This window comes from Heteronotia binoei, chromosome 14, assembly GCF_032191835.1.
Source record: "Heteronotia binoei isolate CCM8104 ecotype False Entrance Well chromosome 14, APGP_CSIRO_Hbin_v1, whole genome shotgun sequence".
Classification (NCBI taxonomy): domain Eukaryota; kingdom Metazoa; phylum Chordata; class Lepidosauria; order Squamata; family Gekkonidae; genus Heteronotia; species Heteronotia binoei.
Window position 1 is genome coordinate 3,382,378 of NC_083236.1, and position 24,323 is coordinate 3,406,700.

General features: G+C 44.4%; 1 protein-coding gene across 1 annotated transcript in view; it reads right to left on the minus strand.

The window, feature by feature from the left end:
* LPCAT1 (lysophosphatidylcholine acyltransferase 1) overlaps nt 1–24,323 on the minus strand; it is a 154,825-nt gene that overhangs the window by 50,836 nt on the left and 79,666 nt on the right. Inside the window, exons 6-10 of the mRNA XM_060254342.1 lie at nt 6,531–6,589; nt 5,689–5,723; nt 4,395–4,449; nt 3,430–3,512; nt 1,969–2,094 (exon numbers count right to left, since the gene is read on the minus strand). Coding sequence (XP_060110325.1) covers nt 1,969–2,094; nt 3,430–3,512; nt 4,395–4,449; nt 5,689–5,723; nt 6,531–6,589 — 358 coding nt within the window. The remainder of the gene's footprint in view (nt 1–1,968; nt 2,095–3,429; nt 3,513–4,394; nt 4,450–5,688; nt 5,724–6,530; nt 6,590–24,323) is intronic.

Sequence of the window (24,323 nt, forward strand, 5' to 3'; positions counted from 1 at the left end):
TTTTTGGAAGAGCACTTTTTGTACCACTTTTAGGGCACTGGTTCCTGTGGGAGAGAACATGAGGCAGAACTCTTGGCAGTTTTTTTTGTAGTTTGAAGGATGGAGCTTCTTGTTGACTAGCATCTCTCAGCAGTGGCAAAAAAGTATAATAATAATAATAATATTTGATTTGTGAATTGTCCAATCCCTGCTGCTGAAGGCAATGTACAGAACCATTGAAACATTTACCAGATAAGAACAAACTATTATAAAAGCAGATAGCCATTGCTAATGCATTAATTATCCAAATTTACAGACTGCCAGCCACTTCATGGGCAGGGGGAAGCAAGCATGAAGAACAGAGGAGGGTGCCAGACATGAAGGAAACCGTTGCTGTCCTCAATCAAAAGCTTGGCAAAACATCTCTGCCTTGCATGCCCCATGGAACTGCACAAGGTCCCGCTGGGCCCTAATGGAATTTGGAAGAGTTCCACCAGGTTGGGGCTAGGACCAAGAAGGCCCTAGCGCTAGCTGAGGACAGCCAGATGTCTTTAGTGCTGAGGAAATTAAGGGAAAGGTGTTCCGTCTTCGCCGTATCATGCTGGAATAGGTGGGAAATAGTGTGTGGGAGGAGACAGAGTACCTCTAAGTAATAATAATAATAATAAACTTTTATTTATATCCCGCCCTTCCCGCCGGAGCAGGCTCAGGGCGGCTAACACGACATGGTATACCATGATTTATAAAACAATTTTAAAATACAATTAATACATAGTTAAAACAGTTACATTAAATTAGAGCTAAAATTAAGTTAAGGTGCTATTCAGTTGACGTATTTCGATGGCGAGATATCGCTTTCAGGGTTCCTCATATGCTTGCAGAAAGAGTGGTTTTGCAAGCCCTGCGGAATTGATTAAAGTCCCGCAGGGCTCGCACTTCCTCCGGCAATTGGTTCCACCAGTGGGGGGCCATTACAGAAAAGGCCTGCTCTCTTGTTACTCTTAGTTTGGCCTCTTTTGGTCCAGGGATCCTTAGAAGGCTTTGAGAACTAGATCTTAGTGCTCTCTGGGGAACGTGTGGGGAGAAGCTAAGTGACCTAAGCTTCAAAAAACCTCTTGGCAGCAGGCTTGCATGTGCATAGCACTTGTGTGGGACTGCACAAGAACCACAGTGATGAGCTAGCCATATCCATAACAAGAGTTAAATCCCACTTTAGAATCCTGGTTTGTGGGTGGAAAACAAGCTTCAATTAGCCAAGACTCCAGCATTCAACCATCATAGCAAACCTGAGTTTGAGAGAAGACTTTTAAAACCAGGAACCTGTCAATCATGCTCTATCCACAATGGCAGGTGGGAAGGAACACACAAACATGGCAAACAAGCTGCTTTCAAATTTATCATGAAAAGCAGAGAGTATGTTGTCTGAATGAAGCCAATGGCTTTATCTAATCATAAAATCCATGGCCAAGTGTTCAACTGAAATAAGAACCAACATTCTATTTTGCATAATGTCTTCAGTTCATTATGGGTACAGTACACAAATAAGTACTATTAAAGAATTTCTGCTTCCATTTTAGTTTTTCTTAATGCATACCTACTGAATTCTTAACAATGACTAACTCAACAGAAAATTATACCATCTATCATTATACCATCATTGTTACATAAATAACTAAAGTGGAGCAATTACATGAGTCTATAGAAGTCTCTTACACCAAAAATAAGCCATTCACAAGCAAGGGAATTCCTTCAGTAAATAAGTTCTTAATGATTTCCCTTTATAACTAGTTGCTAACTCAATGTTTGAGGAGCTTAAATTTTGAAGCCACTTTAGTATACATGACTGCAATAATCCCAAATTGGAAGGAAGTACTGTTAAAGATGCATTCCCTTATAACCTAATTTAATAAATTTCAAATGTGTTAGAAATTTACAAAGCTTTCTTAAACAATGCAATTGTAAACGTTTACGTTCAATTGACCTACTCACCCAAGGCTTCGCACAAGTTTTGCAAATTCTAAGAGGCAGCTGTTCGAAGGGAGACGGAGTTGCCCTTCAGCCAATGCTAGCTGACAATCTTCAAAAGTATAGTCTGTTACTGAAACTCCCAAGGCCCTTTAATAAAGGAAGTGGGCATTTGTTTTACTTACAGTGTATTTTATTAAATGTTCACATAAAGTGAGAATTGCTTTTGATCAAAATCTAAAGCATAAGTATTATTGAAAAAACATGCTGAGATACAGCATTTCAAGGGAAAACAAGTTTCCAACAGAGTACACAAACCCCCACAACTTGAAAATGGGACGCTACTCATTTGGTGCATTTTAATCCTGCCCTTTCTCCAAGGAGCTCAGGACAGGGTACATGTTCTCCCTTGATCCCCACAACCATATTAAGAGGTGTGTTAGGCCAGCACAAGATGACTCAGCATGTTTTATGACAACTGGGGATCTGAATCTGGTCTCCTCTGTTCTAATCCAGCACTCTAGCCACAACACCTACACAAGGAGGGCAGATTGGGTCACAACCTTTAATCACCATGTCTCCCTTCTGTGCATTCACCTCTCAGCTGGGTAGCAAGGTGGGGTGGATGCATGCTTCTAAAGGTTTGTTAGAGGCTTCCTCCACAGTAGGTTAATGCTGATAAGATAAAAACCCAAACAATAATGACAACAGCTAATGTAGTATGATAGATGCTGTCTCAGACTTGCACTAAGTTTGAGTTCAATTCTTGTTTAATTCATCAGTTCTATCACTGTATCTCTGAACAGTACACTGTCATTCTCCTCATGAAGATTAATTTGGAAAAGGATGGTAGAGACCTTTCCACTGCTGAAGTATTAGAGATGATTAATCATTATCAGCACCATTACAGTACATCTAATTGTACTGCTAATACTGCCCAGTATGAGTCCTGCTTTCCACTGCATTTTCATTTATTATCGACTGCAACGCATTGTGCCTGTCAAGTTCCAGATACTGGCAACTGGCTAAGTTAGAAATAATATCCTCATTCTTCAGGCTTTATTCAGCTTGAAATGATGGAAACTGAGTCAAGTTTGGAGAAATTCACATCACTCTAGGTCAGCTTCTGGAAATAACCTGTGAATGGATGGATCGGAAGAAGAAGATATTTCCATCACCACGTCTTTTCTATCCCAATTGTTGCTGCTGTAGCAGGCAAAATACAGGTGGAATAACTTTGCTTCAGGACTAAATGTGGCAGCCTGTGGTCAATGGGGCTGGGGAAAGGGATAGATGCCTTCAGGAATCGCCTTCCTTCCAACCCTAGCTCAAATTCTCAGCACAACCCAACAAAGGCAAGTTTTTCCTTTGCAAAGTAGTTTATCATAAGTATGAGGAATCCTTTTTCTACAGTGTTTCATCTTTACACAACATCACAAGCAAATAAAATCAATGTGACTATTTGTTAAATCTCAATTCACTTACTTTGCCATGACTCGTCTCACATTATTTGCATACAAAGAAGGATTGTTCCTTTCCTCTTCTGAAGGTACATACACAGGCAGGAACTACAAACAGAATAATATTTTTTATTGGAATTTCAAAGCGAGATTAGAAAGAGAGCCTACTGAATTGCAACTCTTAATGAAGCTCAAGACAATGCATCCTCCTGGACTGAACTGAGACCAAGGTTTCCTGTCTCATTATCAATGCTGATTTCTCCATCCCTACTTGCCCCTCTGCATATCACACCTAATCCAATCACACCTGCTACTGTCATTCAGCATCTGAAATCACTCTGCTCTCCAATTCTACTGACAGATGGACTCACATTCTTGTTGCATCTGAAGAAGTGAGGAGTGACTCACAAAAGCTCATCTCTGCCACAATTTTTGTTAGTGCTAGTGGACACTTGTTTTTTTCTACTGCTACAGACAGACAAACATGACTATCCATGTTAATCTGTCCCACCTACAGTTAATTTTTTAATTTTTATTTTTTGTCCCACCTACTGTGAGCACACCCCAACTATTGTACTCTCTGCTTTCTGATACAACTGTGGCACCAAGTAGTTAGAGCTGTCCTGCTCAAATAAACATGCAATATCACCCTAAGTAATTTTAGGATAAATATAAAATACACATCTGAGCTTTCTCTGGAATGAATTGTGTATATCAGGAATGACTCATCTTTAAACAAGCATGTCAACTCTAGTTTAAAAGTGCCAAGAGAACATTCCACTTCATGAAAGGCTGATAAAAATTTGCAAGAAAATTCATAACTGATACTGTTAAGCTGGTTTCAACAGCACAAGGTTTCTTATATAATATAGTGAAGATGTGATTGGAAAATAGAAAACAATGCAATGTTGATTAATGTATACCATTCTTGGAGACACAGAATCTCAAGAGATTCTACAAATACAAGTATCTCAGTCATTTTATACTAACCTCAATTTCCACAAAATTGTGAAACTGACATAAAGTAAGCCACAGAATCTTCAACCTTTAAAAATAAAAGAAACACATACATTGGACAGAGACTCACAGCACTGCCAAATTATTTGTACTTCTTCCTAACAGGTCATGTGACTATATCATAATAAACAAACCAAACAATGACTTCCCCCATAGCTCTTGGCAGGCAGATCCATCACTGCCATTTCCTCTTTTTGCTACTGGACAAGAAAGCAACCTGCAAGCTGGTTGCCTTAGACCAGTTCCATTCATATCTTTTCCTTGGAATGAAAACATCCCAAAACCAAGTTCCTGAGATGACAGTGGCCCATCCTGGCAAGTGGCTGCATGGCAGCTCATTCCTCGACAGAAAGAGTACACAACAGCAGTGAACAGATCAGCCAGAATACAGAGCATGCATCAGCACTGGGATTTGCTTCAGAGGCATATATATTGGTCATTTACTTTACTGGGCAAACCCCAGTGAACCGTTGCCCTAAGCTCCACTCACCCCCACAGTGGTGCTGGTGAAAAGTATAAGTGCCGCACCACAGGATGATACCAGGAACTACTGTGTCTATATTCCTCCTTGCCCAGGCCAGATGAGAGAAGCCTGGGCACATCAGCACCGCGTTTTACTGCATTCCAGTGGCACTCATATTCCTCCTTGCCTGCCACACCATGCTCAAGCCAATGAAGAGAAGCCTTGGCACAGCTTTGCCCTATTTCAGCAGTACTCATATTCCTACTTATTGGCCCCATTGCCTTGTTTCACCTTATGTCAAAAAGGAGAAGCATGGCTATGCCTACTTTTGCCCTGCTGGCTGGCTTACGTTGGGCGCAGTCAGCAGGGAGAAGCACAACAGGGTATCCTTCCTCTTCAGCTGGCTCTTTGGTCCTCCATGAGGTGAAATGGGCACCACAGCAGGAGGGGGTGTGGCCCTTTCCTAGTCTGTTTTGATCTCCCAATTAGCCTCAATGTGCTTATATATGCAATTACATTCATTAAAAAGAAGAGACTGAAAAGCACTGCAAGTTTTTTAAAAGTATGTCACAGAAGAAGACCACAAGCAAGAATTCATTCGGCCTCAGGTGATTATTTTTCTAATCTAAGAACTGTACAATAGGAATTATTTCATAAGTTTATCTTTAGGAACATTACAACCTACTTTTAATCCAAGGCTGTGAGATCTAGTTTTGAGATTGTTACATGAATTTGAAGTATAGTACTGAGCAATGAAACAAAATAATTATGATAATGGAACACAGAAATGTGTAGGTGACTTACGCTCCTGGGCCTTGCCATGTCCACGTAATTGTATCCTGCACATACAAAAGATATATATTCCAAAGTTGGTGACAAGTTTTTTCATTATATTACACTGCATGTTAACTGGTTAAATAAAACCAGCATCATTTTGAAAAATGCAACAAAGAACTTCTCACCTTGAAGCAGTTGTCTATTCTTGGACTTACTTAACTATTATAAAGAGTTGAAAAAGTTTGTATATATAACTAGGAATTCTTCCCACTTACAACCATAGCTGATAAAGGAATTCAGTTCCTCTAGAAATACAGGAGCAGCATTTCAATTATACGACTAACAGAATACCCCTTCATGTGAACTCTCAGATAAAAATGCAAGATTGCGTCCTTAATGAGACATTAGTAAAGAAAGATTCCATTCTGCTAACAATATACTTACCACAATATTACTAGAGATACTTGCCATGAAGGCAGATTCAAAGGGGGTTAAATAGAATCCCGTAGCCCAACATCCTTTCCCACCATTAGAGTGCTGCTCTAGAATAAGGAAAATTCATTATCTAAGTTATGATCGTTACATGTAAAACATGGGCTTTCTGGCTAGCACTGGGATAGGTTCAGTAGCTCCTTAACAAGGTGCGCAAAACGTTCACGTTTCAGACTGTTCTGGAGCAACACTGAAGCATGTTACCCTTTTGACTATAACATTAAATATGAAACCATGAGAGATAAAGAGTTGGCAGTCATCTTCCAAATAAATAATCTTATACTTAGCAGAACATACATTTGAGAACAGCCTCAATCAGCTACTTATTATCTATGCATATCACCCCATGTTTTACACTCATGGCTTATTCAACTTACCAGCTTATTTGGATAACGTAAAATCACTGGCTGGACTGGTACTCCAGGGATAAATGCTCCTACAAAATTCATGTGACACATATAATTACAACACAGAATACCTTCATAGTTACAAAGTATTGTTTCCTTAATAACAAAACAAGCAAAGAAAGTGTCACTTGTGTAGGCAATAATGATTCTTCCAGCTGTTATGCTCTGAAATGAGTAACCTCCAAGTGTTCCCTGGAGCTATTATTTATACTTTAAAAACCATCCAAAAATCTGGTCATGGCTGTGTCCCACCATCATTTAGGCACATATTTATTTTAAACATTTATTAGCCACCTTTCTGCTTTGTAGAACTCAAAGCAGCTTACAATACCATGACTACTTTTAGCCCTAAGTGACAACATGCAGCAGTCTAAATAATCCAAGCATATAAAGTTATAAGAAACTGAGAAAACAATCCTAAACAGGGCTACTCAGCATCCTGTTATGGTCTACTCAATGAGGCTTGCTCCCAGGAAAGCATTCTTAGGATTGCACTGTTTATCACTAAAATATTGAATCACTCCCCTCTCAAAGAATAACATATTCAAGTCTAAGGAAAGGCCATAACTTCTTCTCTCCAGATTGACACACTTCACTAATTTTTAAAGGATTTTCTTGAAAAGTATCAGCACACTTTCTCAGAGCCACTTTCATCTTATTCTCAGCAGAATGTCTCTTAACAGAAACAATAAACTAATTTATTATGAGCTTTTGTTCCAGATGATGAAGGAAGAACTTATGCCTGACCCATGCGACTGATAATCAGAAGGGTTTGTAAAAGCCAGGAATAAGGCCAGTTGTGAGGAAAAATACAACAGGCTCTAGGGGAGTGCTACCCTTGCTGTCTTTCCACTCACCCAAGGCTGCCATTTTCTGTAGGGGAACTGATCTGACTTCAGCTTTCCATCTCTTCCTCCCTTCCTGAAGCCTCTACCTAGGAAAAGTACAGTCTTTCTTCACAGTGAGGACCAAAGCAGCTTACATCATTCTCCTCTCCCTCTTTTGATTTGCATGACAACCCTGTGAGGTAAGGCAGGCTAAAAATCTGTGACTGGTCTGCAATCAGAGTGTGAATCAAAGCAGGAGGGGAGCAGCCTCAGGAAGGTATAATGACACAGAGTCCATCCTGCAAAGCAGTAATTTTCTCCAGGGGAGCTGATCGCTGCCATCTGGAGAGCAGTTGCAATTCTGGGTGATCTCCAGCCTCACCTGGAGATTGGCAAGAATGGTTCTCCAGGAGGAAATGGCTGGTTAGCTGCTATTGAACAGTAGCAAGTAGCCATGCCTAGGGTAGCCAACCTCCATGTGAAGCCTGAAGATCTCCTGGTAACCCAACTGAGCTCCAGACAACAGATCTCTCTCATAAGAACATAAGAGAAGCCATGTTGGATCAGGCCAATGGCCCATCCAGTCCAACATTCTGTGTCACACAGTGACCAAAAATCCAGGTGTCATCAGGAGGTCCATCAGTGGGGCCAGGACACTAGAAGTCCTCACACTGTTGCCCCTCCCAAGCACCAAGAATACAAAGCATCACTTGCCCCAGATAGAGAGTTTCTAAAATTCGCTGTGTTTAATAGCCACTGATGGACCTCTGCTCCATATGTTTATCCAATCTCCTCTTGAATCTGGTTATGCCTGTAGCCACCACCACCTCCTGTGGCAGTGAATTCCATGTGTTAATCGCTCTTTGGGTGAAGTACTTCCTTTTATCCATTCTAACCCGACTGCTCAGCAATTTCATTGAGTGTCCACAAGTTCTTGTATTGTGAGAAAGGGAGAAAAGTAGTTCTTTCTCTACCTTCTACCTTCTCTGAGAACCCCCTGGAGAAAATAACTGCTTTTGACTCAACACCTCTGTCTTACAGGCCCTGCGGAACTGCACTATGTCTCTCAGGGCATGGGTGTCACTAGGCAGAGAGTTCCAGCAGGCTTGAGGACAGCCAAATATCTTTTGGGCCAGGGATCTCTAGGAGCTTTACCACCACCACCACCCCGATCACAATGCCAAGAACCAATCTATCAAGTCTATGGTGCTTTTATGAATTTGAAAACACTATACAGGATATAAAAAGAAAGAAGTCTCACCACTAGGCTATTGTTACTTTATTTGATTTTTATCCCACTGTACCCCACAAGCAGGCTCAGGGTGACTCACAATGTTCAAGTAGAACAATTTTAAAAATTAAAACATAATATGATAAAACAATAAAATTCACATAAATGACAAGATGGTATTAATGATCTCAGAGAAATGTAGCCCTTGTATGTGCACTGAATCTACTGATGCTTAACAAGTGGCAAAGCATTCCCACCAATCAGTACATAGAAAGTGTCTGTGCATATAGCAGAGGCGAATAGCATGGGTGGATATGGCAGGGGGTACCACTCTAATCTGGTGTCTGCCACCTCAACCAAAAGCCTGGTGGAACAGCTCTGCTTTACAGGCTCTGCAGGACACTGATCTCAATTGGAAGCCTGTTCCACCAGGCTGTCCCAAGCTAAAAAGGCTCTGGCTCTGGTTGAAGCTGACATCCTTTGGCCTGGATGTATCTTTGGACAGATCTCCTATACTGATCTGAAGAATGCAATGCTTTTCAGCTGACATAGCAGGAAAAACAGTCCTGCAGACAAGATGGTTCCAGACTGCACAGGACTTTAAAGGTCAATATCAGAACTCTGAACTTCATCAAGTACTCAACTGGAAGCCAATACAGCTGGCAGAACAAAGGCTCATCCTGAAGTCCCAATAAGGACATCACAGTTGCATTTTGAACCAGCTGAGTTTCTGGATCAGCCTCAAGGGTAACCATGCATAGAACAACCCTTGGCACTTACTATGGGGGGTCCTCTCCTCAGAGGAAAGGAGGACCATCTTGGGTGTTTCCCACCATTCTATCAAGGAGGCAAGAACTTCAAACTCTTTTTCTTCTTGTATGGTGTGGGAACCTTTCTCAATCTGGGTAATTCCAAGAAACAGTTCCCATAAACCTTAAAGAACTCACGTAATTGAACAGGTAAAGTTAACAAGATAATAGGATGCGCAATATACAACCTTCTAGCAACCAGTATAAAAAATCAGAGAAGTCAAAAGGTAGCAATTAAGCATAGAGTTAGAGAGAGATAGGGAGACAAAGGGGAGGGCAAGATGTCCTCCTTTCCTTTGAGGAGAAGGATCCCTCATGGTAAGTGCCAAGGTTCATTCACTCTCAGATGTGGAGGACATCTTGGATGCTCCCAGAGTAGTAAGTTAAGCAAGGGTGGGAACTGCCATATTCAGGAACTGCATTCTGCCAAATGCTGCCAAATGCTGTGTCTGCTGAAGCACACAGTTTAACTTGTAGTGATGCACAAAGGAAGAAACTGAGAACCAAGTAGCTGCTCTGCACACCTCCTCCACTAATTCATTTTTGTCTAAGGCTGTGTTGGTAGCCACGCTTCTAACAGAATGTGCAGTTATCCCTGGAGAAACCACAATGCTGAGTGCCTTGTATGCCTCTGCAATACATTGTCTAATGGCATAACCAAGGGCCAATTTTGACATTTGCATCCCTAGGTTAGGGGCAGTGATGTTAATAAACATAGCATCAGTCTTTTGGATGAGCTCTGTTTGATTCAGTTAGATTTTGAGTACTCACAACACATTCAGGAACATTCCTTGGGATGCTTAGGATCTGGACAGAAGGAAGGAAAATGTCCTGAAACCTATGAAATATGGATAGTACTTTTCGTTGGGATCCGTGTGAAGGACCACCTTGTCCTTGTGAAAGATACAACGGTCCTGTTTAACCGCTAAGGCTCCAATTACAGAGACTCTCCTGGCTGATGTCACTGCGACTAAAAAGATGGTCTTCATGTGGAGTTATTTTACTGAAACTGTTCTGAGAGGCTTGAACAGAGGCTTAGTCAATGCTGTCTTCACTGTGTGAAGATGCCAAGTCAAAAATCTGTGAATCTGTGCGGGGCAGCGTAGTGTCACCCCTCGTAGGAATTTACGGATTTGAGGGTGAGATATGGGGCTCACTCTGTCTACTGTTGGACAGATGCTAGCACTGCTATGTCTTCTCAGCATGCATGGCTTCAAGTCAGATTTCAAACCATCCTGTAAGAACGTAGATTTCCTGAATGAAGGGCTGCAATGGATCCACACCTTTCCTCCTGCACCATCTGTGAAACGTTTTCCAGGATGCGTTTGTAAATTCTAGTAGTAGAGACTTTTCTGGATGCAAAAATGGTTTCTGTCCCATTCAACTTCCACATTGTGAGCTGCAACCATTTTGGATGAGGGTGCCATATGGGGCCCTGGAGAAGCATGTCTGGATGTACTGGTATATAGAGAGGGTCTGACACCATCATTTGTTGGATGGAGGAAAACCAAGGATGTTAAGGCCATCACAGTGCTACCAGTAGTACCTCTGCTTTCTGTTGTTTGATATTTCTGAGGAATCTTGGCAGAATCTGAGTGGGAGGAAATGCATACATCAGTCCTTGTGGCCACCTGGACGTCAGGGCATCTGTTCCCTCCAACCAATGATGAAAGTATCTGGTGAAAAACTGTGATAACTGAAGATTAAGGGGTGACATGGCTGATCCACTACAGGAGGGCTGAAGTGTTGTACCATCTGTTGAAATAGTGACCTGTTCAAGGACCATTCCTCTGGTTGTATGTTCTCTCAGCTGAGCCAGTCTGTTCTGACATTGGAGGTCCCCTTTATGTGCTCCACTCTTATAGAGGCTAGATGAACAGCCCAGCTGAACAGCCTCTCTACCTCCTTGTGCAAGGTGCAAGATCTGGAACCCCCTTGATTGTTGAGATAGGTTTCGGCTGCACATGCTGATTGGCAAAGTGGTCCCAGAAATGCAGCAGAGCGAGCTGAACGGCTTCCAACTCCAGTGTGTTGATAGAGAGTTGTGCATCGCTCTGGGACCTCTGAGTTGACTGAGTCAGTTCCTTGATGAGCATCCCCAGTTGAAAAGACTTGCATCTGAGAACATTTGTAACTTCTTGTTGATGAAGAACAGTTTCCCCTGGTGGAGACTAGAATCCTTGGTCCACCATTTCAGACTCTCTCGGACTTTCCCCTGGTGGAGACTAGTGTCACGTTCTCAGGGTACAGGCAGGCAGGAGTTCAAAGCCAGTCCAAGGTCAAAGTCCAGGAAGTCAAGCAGGAGCCAAGTCACCAATGCAGAATCACAAATCGGAATCAGAAGTCAATGTCCAAAAGCCAAAAGGTCAGTGTGCCAATGAAATCAAGCAGGTCAGGATCAGGAAGGAGAGTGGTTGCAAGCCACAGATTAGACTTGTTGCTTCCACAAGGTTACCAGGTCCTGGGTGGGAGCTATATGGGAGTCTCAATCAGCCTGCTCCCCAGGTGGCAGTGACTCTGCTAGAACTCAGGACTGAGAGATCTGAAGCATCGACGTGCCTCATGTCTTCGCTCTGAAAGTTCTTTCCGGAGCCTGCTTCGAACTCTTGAGATGGGAGGAGGAGAGCTTGGAGGAGATTGATCATCAATAGCTGACACTGATGCCTGGAGAGTGATTGATGGGCCAGCTGCTGTTTGTTCAGCTAAGGAACTGGCTGGCAACTCTTCCAGGTCTGTTAACCCTTCCAGCTCCTCCTCATCAGGGCTCATGACAACTAGAATCCTTGGTCCACCATTTCAGACTCTCTCAGACTGCCAGTGGGATGTTGAAAGAGATGTCATATTTCTTCATGATCTGGAACTAGTGTGGTCGAAGAAAGAACTGGAGAGGTCTTGTGTGAAAACAACCCCATCAGACTGCATCCAGGTCTGAAATCAGGATCCCCTTGAGTTCTGCCAGTGTCAGGAGAGAGGAAGATTCATTTGGAATGACTGATGGGGTAATCTGTTTGGTCTTCTGGACTTTGTCATCGGGTAAGAATATCATCGGGCATTCTGCCTGGTGTCTATAATCTATCCAAATGCTCCAGCCTTTGAATAGGCTGTAAGTGGCTCTTGGCTTGGTTGATAAGAAAACCATGCTGACTCAGACATTGAATGATGTGCTAAATGTCTGAGGGCTTTCTCCCTTGATGAGGAGCTTATCAGAAGGTTGTCCAAGAGCAGATGTACATGGATCCCTTGTTGCCTAAGATGAGCTACTAGATTCACCAGGACCTTGGTAAAGACTCTCAGAGGAGTAGTGCTCTGAATTGGAAGTGAGCCATGTCCAAGCAGAATCTTAGGAGCCTTCAGTAAGGTGGGAGTATCAGAATGTGCAAATCAGCAAATAAGACTCCATCAGGTCCAGAGAAGCCAGGAACTCCTGAGGTTGAAGGGCTTCTGTAATGGTCTTGAGTGATTTCATCCAAAAACAATGAAGCTTGATTGCTTTGTTCAGGAATTTTAAGTCCAAGATTGCCTGCAGCCCCCATTCTTTTTGGGGACCATAAAGAAAATGGAATACACACCCTGACCTCTCTGGGCCTAAGGGACAGGCTCCATTCCACAAATCTCAAGAAGGTGAGTTATGGCTTTGAAAGTGATGTCTCTCTTGGTTTGGCTTTTCTGCATAAAAGATGTTTAAAAATGATCTGGTGGAACCCTTTTGACTTCTACTGCATAACCGTGAGAGACGACTTCCAAGGTCCAGGAGTCCGCTTGTGAGTTCACCCATGCTGACTGAAAACGTAGCAGAAGGGCCTTCATGGGAAGGGTGTCTGAGTAATGCTTTATGGGGCTTCCTGTCTCTGTCCTGTTTGTTGGATCTGACTGTTGTTGCTGGAACTTGGGGTTGGAGAAGTTCCACTGGAAGTTCTGTTTGGACTGGCCCCAGGAGGATTTTCTAGAATTCTGTCTGGATCTCGTGCTGCTGGAAGAATGAAAGGCCTGGGCATTGAAATTCCTCCTATCAGAACAACAGATATTCTTTGGTATTGCTTTCTTTTTATCCCTAGTTTCTACTAGGATCTTTTCCAATGCATCCCCAAATAACTTCTCTCCTTGGAATGGGTATGAGACAACGATGTACTTGGAATGGAGGTCTGCTAGCCAGGCACAGAACCATAAGCCACTTATAGCCATGGTGGCCGACGCCATTGCTCTGGAGCAGAACTTAAACATGTCCAGGGAAGCACCTGTGGAGAACTCAGTTGCCAGAGGCCTGTTGGTGCCTTCCAGGATTCTCTTGGCATCTGGGAGAAGGTGGATGAACCTCCTCACTCACACAATGGCCGCTCTAGATACAATGGAGTTAGTGTGATCACCATTGCAGTGGCTTCTGATTTCTCTTCAGTGCCAGATTGACCTTTTAGGTGTAGGGCGGGATATAAATCCAATGTCATCATCATCATCATCATCTTATTATTATTATTATTCTCGTCATCACAGACTGAGCCATAACCATCCTCTGAAAGTAGCCCTTAAGACTGGAGAGCTGCCATGGGAGCTTCAACCAATGGTACCTGTAACACTGCATTAGCAAACTGTGGCGAGGCATAGAATTTCGTAACAAAATTAGGAATCTGACTATTGGAATTCAGTTTAGTCCATTCAATTTTTAATTGATGTTCAAAGAACTCAAGAAAAGGAAAGACCTTATTAGAAGTATGATAGTGTGGGGAAATGCAGTATTTCCCATGTGTTTATTTTTTGGATAAGTGATTGGGTTAGTGATTTCCTTCTTAGGCTTTTATTCTTGGGCCTTTGGTTAGATTAAAAAAACATCAATTTCCAAATAAATTTAAGGACATAACATGTATACACACTAAATGTGATTTAGCACCTACCAGTGTCCAGGTATGCTGAGTTGCTTACTCCAACTGTTTGGAATCAATGTCCAAGCAGGATACCTCTTCTTCACCCTCTGAGTATGACAGTTGATGGTCTGGGAAGAACTAAGATGGAACCAAAGTTTGAAGCTGTGATATGTAGGTGAATAAGATACAATGCCCATGGATCTGACTGAAAGGGCCCTGAGGCTGAGTTGGAACTGGCTGAGGGAGGTCTGAATGTGATGTGGAGACAGAGTCCAAGGAATTGGTAGAGGGACTGATGAAGGCTTCTCTTGTTGTTTGGACTGAGAACAGCTGATTCCCTTCTGAAGATGTTTGGACTTTGTTTTAACTGTCTTCGGAGATAGTTCTGATACACTCTCATGTAGAACAATGGATCTGGGTGGGGTCCTAGAATGGTGTCTATGACTATGAGGATCCATAGTAGAACCAAAGTTGTCAATTCCATCTTTGAAAAATGTTCCCACATGACAGAGCACTTCACTGCTGGTTGTCAGAACTTGAGAGAGCATTTTCCCAAAGTTCAGCCTCGAGACAAGAGGCATTATCATTCCTTGTTTTGGGAGGAAAGTGTTGGCAATGCTGGCGGGCATTGGTATTATGCAAATATCCCAGACAGTTTAGGCAGAGAATGTGCTCATCTGTTTGGGTCATTTTGGGCTTGTACTGGGGACTTTTTGAAAAATGCCTTGTGAACCATCAAAGTAAAATGAGTGATTGAAGACAGTGGAAAAGATTAGTTCAAGAGTGAAGCTAGAAAATATCCTTTCAGCACAGTGCCTAAAAGAGAACTGATGGAAAATGGTGCTCCTCCCTTGTAGCGCATAATGGTTTCAGCAGGAAAACATTACCTCATGTACCAAAGGGAAGGAGCACATTTTCAGTTACTGGAAGCTAAAAAGTTCTTTCCAAAGCGGGCTTGTGCAGTCTTGAAGTGGGATTGCACAGAAGGCCGAAGACAAAAAACATGTTGCTTAGCTGTGATCTTTGAGTGGTCAGCTGTGTAGCCCCAACACAGGGGTACTGTGCTCGAGCATGAACCCTATTTCAGAGACTCCAATACCTAGGACTCAGGCTTCTTTTGGCATGCTTTCTCTCTCACTCAGGCGAGAAGGCATTGACTGAGCATGCCTGGAGTGGAGAGAAAGTGCCCCTCCTACTCAGTTTCTTCCAGCTGCTATTGTCAAGTACCAACAATGAGGAAGTTTGACTGAGAAGAGCAAGCAGTGGGGAAGGCTTGATGTGACTGCACAGATGACCACTCAAAAATTATCAGTTACAGGTAAGCAACCTGTTTATCTGGACCCGGAACGGTTCCAAATGGCGCTGCGGGATCCCTGGCCCTCTGGCAATTCTCTCAATGGCCTGGTTGAGACCTGGAATAGCCGTCTCTTTAGGGCCATAGAAGAGATCGCACCTCGACGCCCTCTACGACCTCGAACTAGGCTGGCCCCGTGGTATACCCCGGGGTTACGCACGCTGAAACAAGATCTCAGACGGCTAGATAGGCAATGGTGGCGTACCCACGACGAAGCGACTAGAACATCTTATAGGAAGTTTATGAAGTCCTATGAGATGGCAATCAAGACCGCAAAGAAAATATACTTTGCGGCTAAGATTGCGTCTGCAAATTCGCGCCCGGCTCAATAGTTTAGGATAATTCGGAATTTCACTACATTGCCACAGGGCAATCCAAACGTTAAGGAATTGGAGATAGGCTGCGAGGCTTTTGTGAAATTTTTTGCAGACAAGATTCAGTCGCTCCGCCGCGACTGCCCTGCCAATTTAGATACAGTAAGTGAACTCGAGGCCCAATGCGTGTCTTCTGATTTGACCCTGGACTGCTTCGACCTGCTCAGCCTGGAGGAAGTCGACAGAATTCTTGGCACTGCATGACCCACAACTTGCGATCTGGACCCATGCCTCTTCTGGCTAATTAAGGCTTGCCAGGAGGAGCTAAGATGTCCTATACGAGACATCATAAATAGATCTCTTTCAGAGGGCTCCATTTCAACACCCCTGAAAGAGGCAGTGGTCCGCCCTCTCCTGAAAAAGGCTACATCAGACCTGGCCGAATTGGCACATTACCGGCCAGTCTCAAACTTGCCCTTTTTGGGCAAAATTATAGAGAGGGCTGTGGCGGTGCAGTTACAGGACTTTCTGGATGACGCTTCCACCTTAGACCCATGCCAGTCCGGCTTCCGCCCGGGCCATGGGATGGAGACAGTCTTCGTCGCCCTCATAGATGACCTCCGGCGACATCTGGATCGAGGCGGCATGGCGGTATTGCTGCTGCTAGACCTATCGGCTGCGTTCAATATGGTCGATCATCGGCTACTGACCTGCCGTCTCGCCGACGCAGGAATTCGGGGGCTAGCCTTACAGTGGCTCTCCTCCTTACTTGAAGGTCGGGGACAAAGGGTGGCAATTGGGGGGAACTGTCTCAGAGACACCTACTTAATTGTGGGGTGCCTCAAGGGGCAGTTCTCTCCCCGATGTTGTTTAACATCTATATGAGCCCCCTTGCCCAGATTGTCCAGGAGTATGGGCTGGGTTGTCACCAGTACGCTGATGACACCCAGCTCTATCTATTGATGGACGGCCGGACTGGCGATGTCCCTATAAATCTGGACTGGGCGTTACAAGCCGTGGCTGGCTGGCTCAAGCTGAGTGGACTGAAGCTGAATCCAGCGAAGACTGAGGTCCTTTGCATAGGTCGCGGTGGGCCAGGAGGGGAGATCTCCCTACCGGCCTTTGACGGTGCGTCACTGATACCAGTGCGCAGGGTCAAAAGCTTGGGAGTGCTACTGGAGTCTTCCTTGTCAATGGAAGCCCAGATAGCTGCCACTGCTAAATCCGCCTTCTTCCACCTTAGGAGGGCGAGGCAGTTGGCTCCCTTCTTGGAGCGCAGCGACCTGGCAACTGTGATCCACACAACGGTCACCTCGAGGCTAGACTATTGTAATGCCCTCTACATGAGGCTGCCCTTATACCAAACTCGAAAACTGCAGCTAGTGCAGAACGCGGCGGCCAGGCTGTTAGTGGGACTACCTCGGTGGGAACATGTGCAGCCTAGGCTGCGGGAGCTGCACTGGCTGCCGGTTGTGTATCGAGTTCGTTATAAGGTGCTGGTTATTACCTTTAAAGCCCTATATGGCCGAGGACCTGCCTACCTTAGGGACTGCCTCTCCCCATATGTTCCCCAGCGAGCACTGAGATCCAGTTCCCAAAACCTTTTAAAAATTCCTGGACCAAGAGAGGCTAGATTGAAAACAACAAGGGAGCAAGCCTTCTCAACAATGGCCCCCTGATGGTGGAATCAACTCCCAGAGGAGGTACGAGCCCTGCGGGACCTGAATCAGTTTTGCAGGCTTGCAAAACCACCCTCTTTCAGCTTTCTTTTAAGATAGAACCCGGCTAAATCGACTTCTAGCCATCTCATACATGTCTGTGAATTGTAGCACCTTAATTACTAACACATAACAGCTGTTTTATCTGATTTTAACTTAATTTATAAATGTAATTTAATTGTATTTTAATCTGTTTTATTGTTTTGATTGTATTCTATTGAAATCATGGTTGTACCATGTCTGTGAGCCGCCCTGAGCCTGCCTTTGGCAGGGGAGGGCGGGATATAAAAATAAATTTTATTATTATTATTATTACCACCCACTTTGCAAACTACTGTGGTTCATGCTGTGCAACATGTTATTCTGAACACCAGGAAACCTACCACCCGTTGTTCATATCTTGCAAAGCGGAAACGTTTTTCTTCCCATGTTGCTAATAGCCAGTTTGCACCAGAGTTTGCTCCTCTGATGCCTGCTCCCCAGAGCGGGAGGGAATGCGCGCCAAAAATAACGCTTAAGGCTAGCTTTGAATTCTCCGAGGTCGGGTTCGTTCCAGCGGGAAAACCCATGTGTGGGACTGCACAGAGACCACGAAGAAGATCTGAGATTTCTGATGTAACTTCTTTCTCTTCGAGATTCAGGTCTCAGTTTCTCATCATTAAAGGCTGGAGGCCACTCATCCAAATACTAGCCAAGGTCAACCCTGCTTAGTTTTCAAGATCTCACAAAGTCAGGCTAGCCTGGGCTATCCAGGTCATGGTGCACAATGGAACACAGGAGTGGTATTCACTGGAATGTGAAGCAGTTCTTGCATTTACTTATCACTACTTTAAAACAATGTAAGTGGAAAGTCTGTCTGGCTAGGTGGCTTAGGCTGAGCGGGCTGAAGCTGAACCCAGCGAAGACAGAGGTCCTTTGCTTGGGTCGCTGCGGCCCGGGAAGGGAAATCCCCCTGCCAGTTTTTGACGGCACGCCGCTGACAGCGTCGGGCAGGGTCAAGAGCCTGGGGGTGCTATTGGAGCCTTCTCTGACGATGGAGGCTCAGATAGCAGCCACTGCCAAGTCCGCTTTTTTTCATCTTAGGCGGGCGAGACAGTTGGCCCCCTTCCTGGAGCGCGACGACCTAGCAACAGTGATTCATGCTACGGTCACCTCGAGGTTGGACTACTGTAATGCCCTCTACATGGGGCTACCCTTGTGCCGGACCCGGAAACTGCATTTGGTGCAGAACGCTGCTGCCCGGCTGCTATTAGGGCTCCCAAGATGGGAGCACATTCGGCCGGGGCTCCGGGATCTGCACTGGCTGCCAGTAACATTCCGAGTCCAGTACAAGGTGTTGGTCATTACCTTTAAAGCCCTGTATGGCCTAGGACCTGTCTACCTTAGGGACCGTCTCTCCCCACACGTTTCCCAGAGAGTACTACGTTCCGGCTCACAAAATCTGCTGGTAGTCCCTGGGCCAAAGGAGGCCCACCTAAAATCCACCAGGGATCGGGCCTTCTCAACAGCGGCACCTCACTGGTGGAACCAGCTGCCGGAGGAGGTGCGGGCCCTGCGGGACCTAGGGCAGTTCCGCAGGGCCTGCAAGACAGCCCTCTTCCGGCAGGCCTATAACACCTAACTGATACTTTGGATGGAACATCTTTGGATGGAACAAAATGCTCTTATAGACCGCTGGCTTTATTTTATTTTGTTTTATTAACTATGCTTTTATTGTATCTGTAAATGTTTTAAATGGAATTGTATGAATCATTATGTTGTGAGCCGCCCTGAGACACTTCGGTGAGAAGGGCGGGATATAAGTCCATTAAATAAATAAATAAATAAATAAATAAATAAATAAATAAATAAATAAATAAATAAATAATTATATAATTAGTCTCATGGATTGTACAATACTTGCATTGCCAAAAAAAGCAATAGTTCTCTTATTGAGACATGTTTTTAGAAAGTTCGCCTATCTATGATATTTATAAGCTGAACATGTGTATTCTCTGACAATAAAATTTAAAATGTGTCTGCTCTTGCCCAGTAGTTAATTTGGAAAAGCAAAGGATCTTCTTCATGGTCTCTGTGCAGTCCCATACATGGGTACTGTGTTTGAGCATGAACCCTACTTTGGAGAATCCAATAGCTACCCTCAAGCTTTTTTGGCACACTTTCTCATCCAGAAGAACAAGCATCTACTGAGCATGTCGGAGGTGAAGAGAAAGCGCCCTTCCCATCGTATTTCGAGACAAAGCGACTAGAACATCTTATAGAGAGTTTATGAGATCCTGTGAGATGGCAGTCAAAGCCACAAAGAAAGCTTACTTTGTGGCCAAGATTGCATCTACAACTTCGCGCCTGGCACAATTGTTTAATTCAGATGCTTACAACATAAGAGAAGCCATGTTGGATCAGGCCAATGGCCCATCCAGTCCAACACTCTGTGTCACACAGTGGCCAAAAAACTCCCCCCAAGTACCATCAGGAAGTTCACAAGTGGGTCTAGAAGCCCTTTCACTTTGCCCCCCCTCCTCCCAAGCACCAAGAATACAGAGCATCACGGCCCCAGACAGTTCCAATAATATGCTGTGGCTAATAGCCATTGTTGGACCTCTGCTCCATATTTTTATTCAATCCCCTCTTAAAGCTGGCTATTCTTGTAGCCACCACCACCTCCTGTGGCAGTGAATTCCACATGTTAATCACCCTTTGGGTGAAGAAGTACTTCCTTTTATCCGTTCTAACCCGACTGCTCAGCAATTTCATTGAATGCCCATGAGTTCTTGTATTGTGAGAAAGGGAGAAAAGGACTTCTTTCTCTACTATCTCCATCCCATGCATAATCTTGTAAACCTCTATCATGTCACCCCACAGTCGATGTTTCTCCAAGCTAAAGAGCCCCAAGCGTTTTAACCTTTCTTCATAGGGAAAGTGTTCCAAACCTTTAGTCATTCTAGTTGCCCTTTTCTGCATTTTTTCCAATGCTATAATATCCTTTTTGAGGTGCGGTGACCAGAGTTGTACACAGTATTCCAAATGAGACTGCACCATCGATTTATACAGGGGCATTATGATACTGGCTGATTTGTTTTCAATTCCCTTCCTAATAATTCCCAGCATGGCGTTGGCCTTTTTTATTGCAATCGCACACTGTCTTGACATTTTCAGTGAGTTATCTACCACGACCCCAAGATCTCTCTCTTGGTCAGTCTCTGCCAGTTCACATCCCATCAACTTGTATTTGTAGCTGGGATTCTTGGCCCCAATGTGCATAACTTTGCATGTGGCCACATTGAACCTCATCTGTCATGTTGACGCCCACTCACCCAGCCTCAACAGATCCCTTTGGAGTGCCTCACAATCCTCTCTGGTTCTCACCATCCTGAACAGTTTAGTATTATCTGCAAACTTGCCCACGTCACTGCTTACTACCAACTCCAAATCATTAATGAACAAGTTAAAGAGCATGGGACCCAGTACTGAGCCCTGTGGCACTGCACTGCTTACTGTCCTCCACTGCAAAGATTGCCCATTTATACTCACTCTCTGCTTCCTATTAATTAGCCAGTTTTTGATCCACAAGAGGACCTGTCCTTTTACTCCATAACTCTTGAGCTTACTAAGGAGCCTTTGATGAGGAACTTTATCAAAAGCTCTCTGAAAGTCAAGGTAAACAACATCTATTGGGTCCCCTTTGTCCTCAAAGAACTGTAACAGGTTAGTGAGGCAGGATTTTCCCTTACAGAACCCATGCTGAATCTTCCTCAATAACTTGTGTTCATCAATGTGCCTACTCATTCTGTCCTTGATAATGGTTTCTACCAACTTTCCCGGTATTGAAGTCAGACTGACTGCCCTGTAACTTCCCAGATCTCCTGCCACAAGGCAGGCGAAATCTTAGGGAATTGGATATTAGCTGTGAGGCTTTTGCGAATTTTTTCACAGACAAGATCTCGTAGCTCCGCAACGACCTGCCCGCCACAGTTTAAACAGTATGCGAACTTGAGGCCCAGTGCCTGTCTTCTGGACCAGCTTTGGATTGCTTTAAATCACTCAGTCTGGAGGAAGTTGACAGAATCTTCTCTACTGTGGGCCCTACATGTGATCTGGACCCTTGCCCATCCTGGCTGATTAAAGCTTGCCAGGGAGAGTTCCAATATCCTGTATAGGATATCGTAAATAGATCTCTCTTGGAAGGGCTTTTTCCAACGTCTCTTAAAGCGGTGGTGGTCCGCCCTCTCTTGAAAAAGTCCACCCTAGACCTGGTCGAATTGGCACATTACCAGACGGTCTCGAATTTACCCTTTTGGGGTAAAATTATTGAGAGGGCAGTAGCGCTACAGTTACAGAGCTTTCTGGAGGATGCTTCCATCCTAGATTCCCACCAGTCTTGAGCTTACTAAGGAGCCTTTGATGAGGAACTTTATCAAAAGCTTTCTGGAAGTCAAGGTAAACAACATCTATTGGGTCCCTTTGTCCTCAAAGAACTGTAACAGGTTAGTGAGGCAGGATTTTCCCTTACAGAACCCATGCTGAGTCTTCCTCAATAACTTGTGTTCATCAATGTGCCTACTCATTCTGGCTTCCGTCCAAGTCATGGGACAGAGACAGTTTTGGTCGCCCTGGTGGATGACCTCCAGCGGCATCTGGATCAAGGTGGCATGGCGGTACTGATGTTGTTAGACCTATCAGCTGCATTTGATATGGTTGACCATCAGCTGCTGACTCGCTGACGCAGGGATCCAGGGGTTAGCCTTATAGTGGCTCTCCTCTTTCCTCTGTTGCTGGGGGCAAAGGGTATCAATTGGGGGAGCATAGTCTCGGAGACACACCCTTAATTGTGGTGTGCCTCAGGGGGCAGTTCTATCCCTAATGCTGTTTAACATCTACATGCGACCCCTTGCCCAGATTGCCCGGAGGTACGCTGATGACACCCAGCTCTATCTACTAATGGACGGCCGACCTGACGACGTCCCAGTAAACCTGGACCAAGCACTGCAAGCTGTGGCTGGATGGCTTAACTGAGCCAACTGAAACTGAATCCAATGAAGACAGAGGTCCTTTGCCTGAGTCGCGGCAGTCTGGGTGAGAACTTCCCTACCAACTTTTGATGGTGTGCCACTGACAATGGCGTACAAGGTCAGACGCTTGGGGGTGCTATTGGAGTCCTCCTTGACAATGGAGGCCCAGATAGCAGCAACTGTGAAATCTGCCTTTTTTCATCTCAGGTGGACTGTCAAGCCCCGATATTCCAAATAATGATTTCCTTTGTTATTTCAAACAGAAGCCTTTATTTGAATTCGAGGTGCTCCACTGACAGTCAGTGAAAAAACTGAGATACAATTGGTTACATGCATATAATAAAGAGTATCATAAACAACTAATAAACAGGAGGTCCCAGAGGTCATAGGTTAAAGAAATACTCTAATGGTTCTTCTACAAAAGGTTTCTCACAGGAATACGAGATAAGGGGGTTGGGAATTAGGGAGTATGGCTTTCACATACAACAGATCTATTGAGGACCATAAACAACCCCCTACCAGATGTCTGTGCCTACGTGTTGACTAGGTGGTAAATAATGGAGAGAGAGAGAAAACCTGGAGGTACCAGACAGGTTTCTAGATACAGAACAGCAAGGGGCTTGACACGGGCAGAACAGCTAGTTCCTTTCCTTGATCGAAGCGACCTAGCAACAGTGATCCATGAAACGGTCACCTTGAGACTGGACTACTGTAATGCCCTCTACATGGGGCTGCCCTTGTCACGAACCTGGAAACTACTGCTAGTGCAGAACGCGATGACTAGGCTGTTATTGGAGTTGCTCAGATGGGAGCACATACAGCTGGCGCTGCAAGAACTGCACTGGCTGCCACTAGAATACCGGATTCGCTACAAGGTGCTGATCATTACCTTTAAAGCCCTTTATGGCAGAGGACCTGCCTACCTGAGGGACCATCTGTCCCCACATATTCCCCAGGGGGTACTAAGATCGGGAACTCAACATCTCTTAGTGATCCCTGGGCTGAGAGAGGCAAGACTGACGACTACTAGAGATTGTGCTTTCTCAGTAGCAGCTCCCTACTGGTGGAATCAGCTACTGGAAGAGGTTAGGGCCTTGTGGGACCTCACTCAGTTCTGCAAGGCCTGTAAGACCATACTCTTCCAGCTTGCTTTCAGCTGACCCTTGAGACCTATAACAGCAGAAGGAATCCAGGAAATATTCATGTCAGGGTAACTGGATAATAACAAAATATTATTAGCATCAACTGTTTTAAATTGAACATATGAACATATGAAGCTGCCTTATACTGAATCAGACCCTTGGTCCATCAAAGTCAGTATTGTCTTCTCAGACTGGCAGTGGCTCTCCAGGGTCTCAAGCTGAGGTTTTTCACACCTATTTGCCTGGACCCTTTTTTGGAGATGCCGGGGATTGAACCTGGGACCTTCTGCTTCCCAAGCAGATGCTCTACCACTGAGCCACCATCCCTCCCCAAATTGTTTTATTAACTAACTGATTTTATTACTAATGTGTTAATCTTTTATTGTTATTATGACCAATGTTGTAAGCCGCCCTGAGCCTGCCTCGGCGGGGAGGGCCGGTATAAATTTAATAAACAAAACTATATTTTTTCCTAACATCCGTTCAGGATTCACCTACCTTGA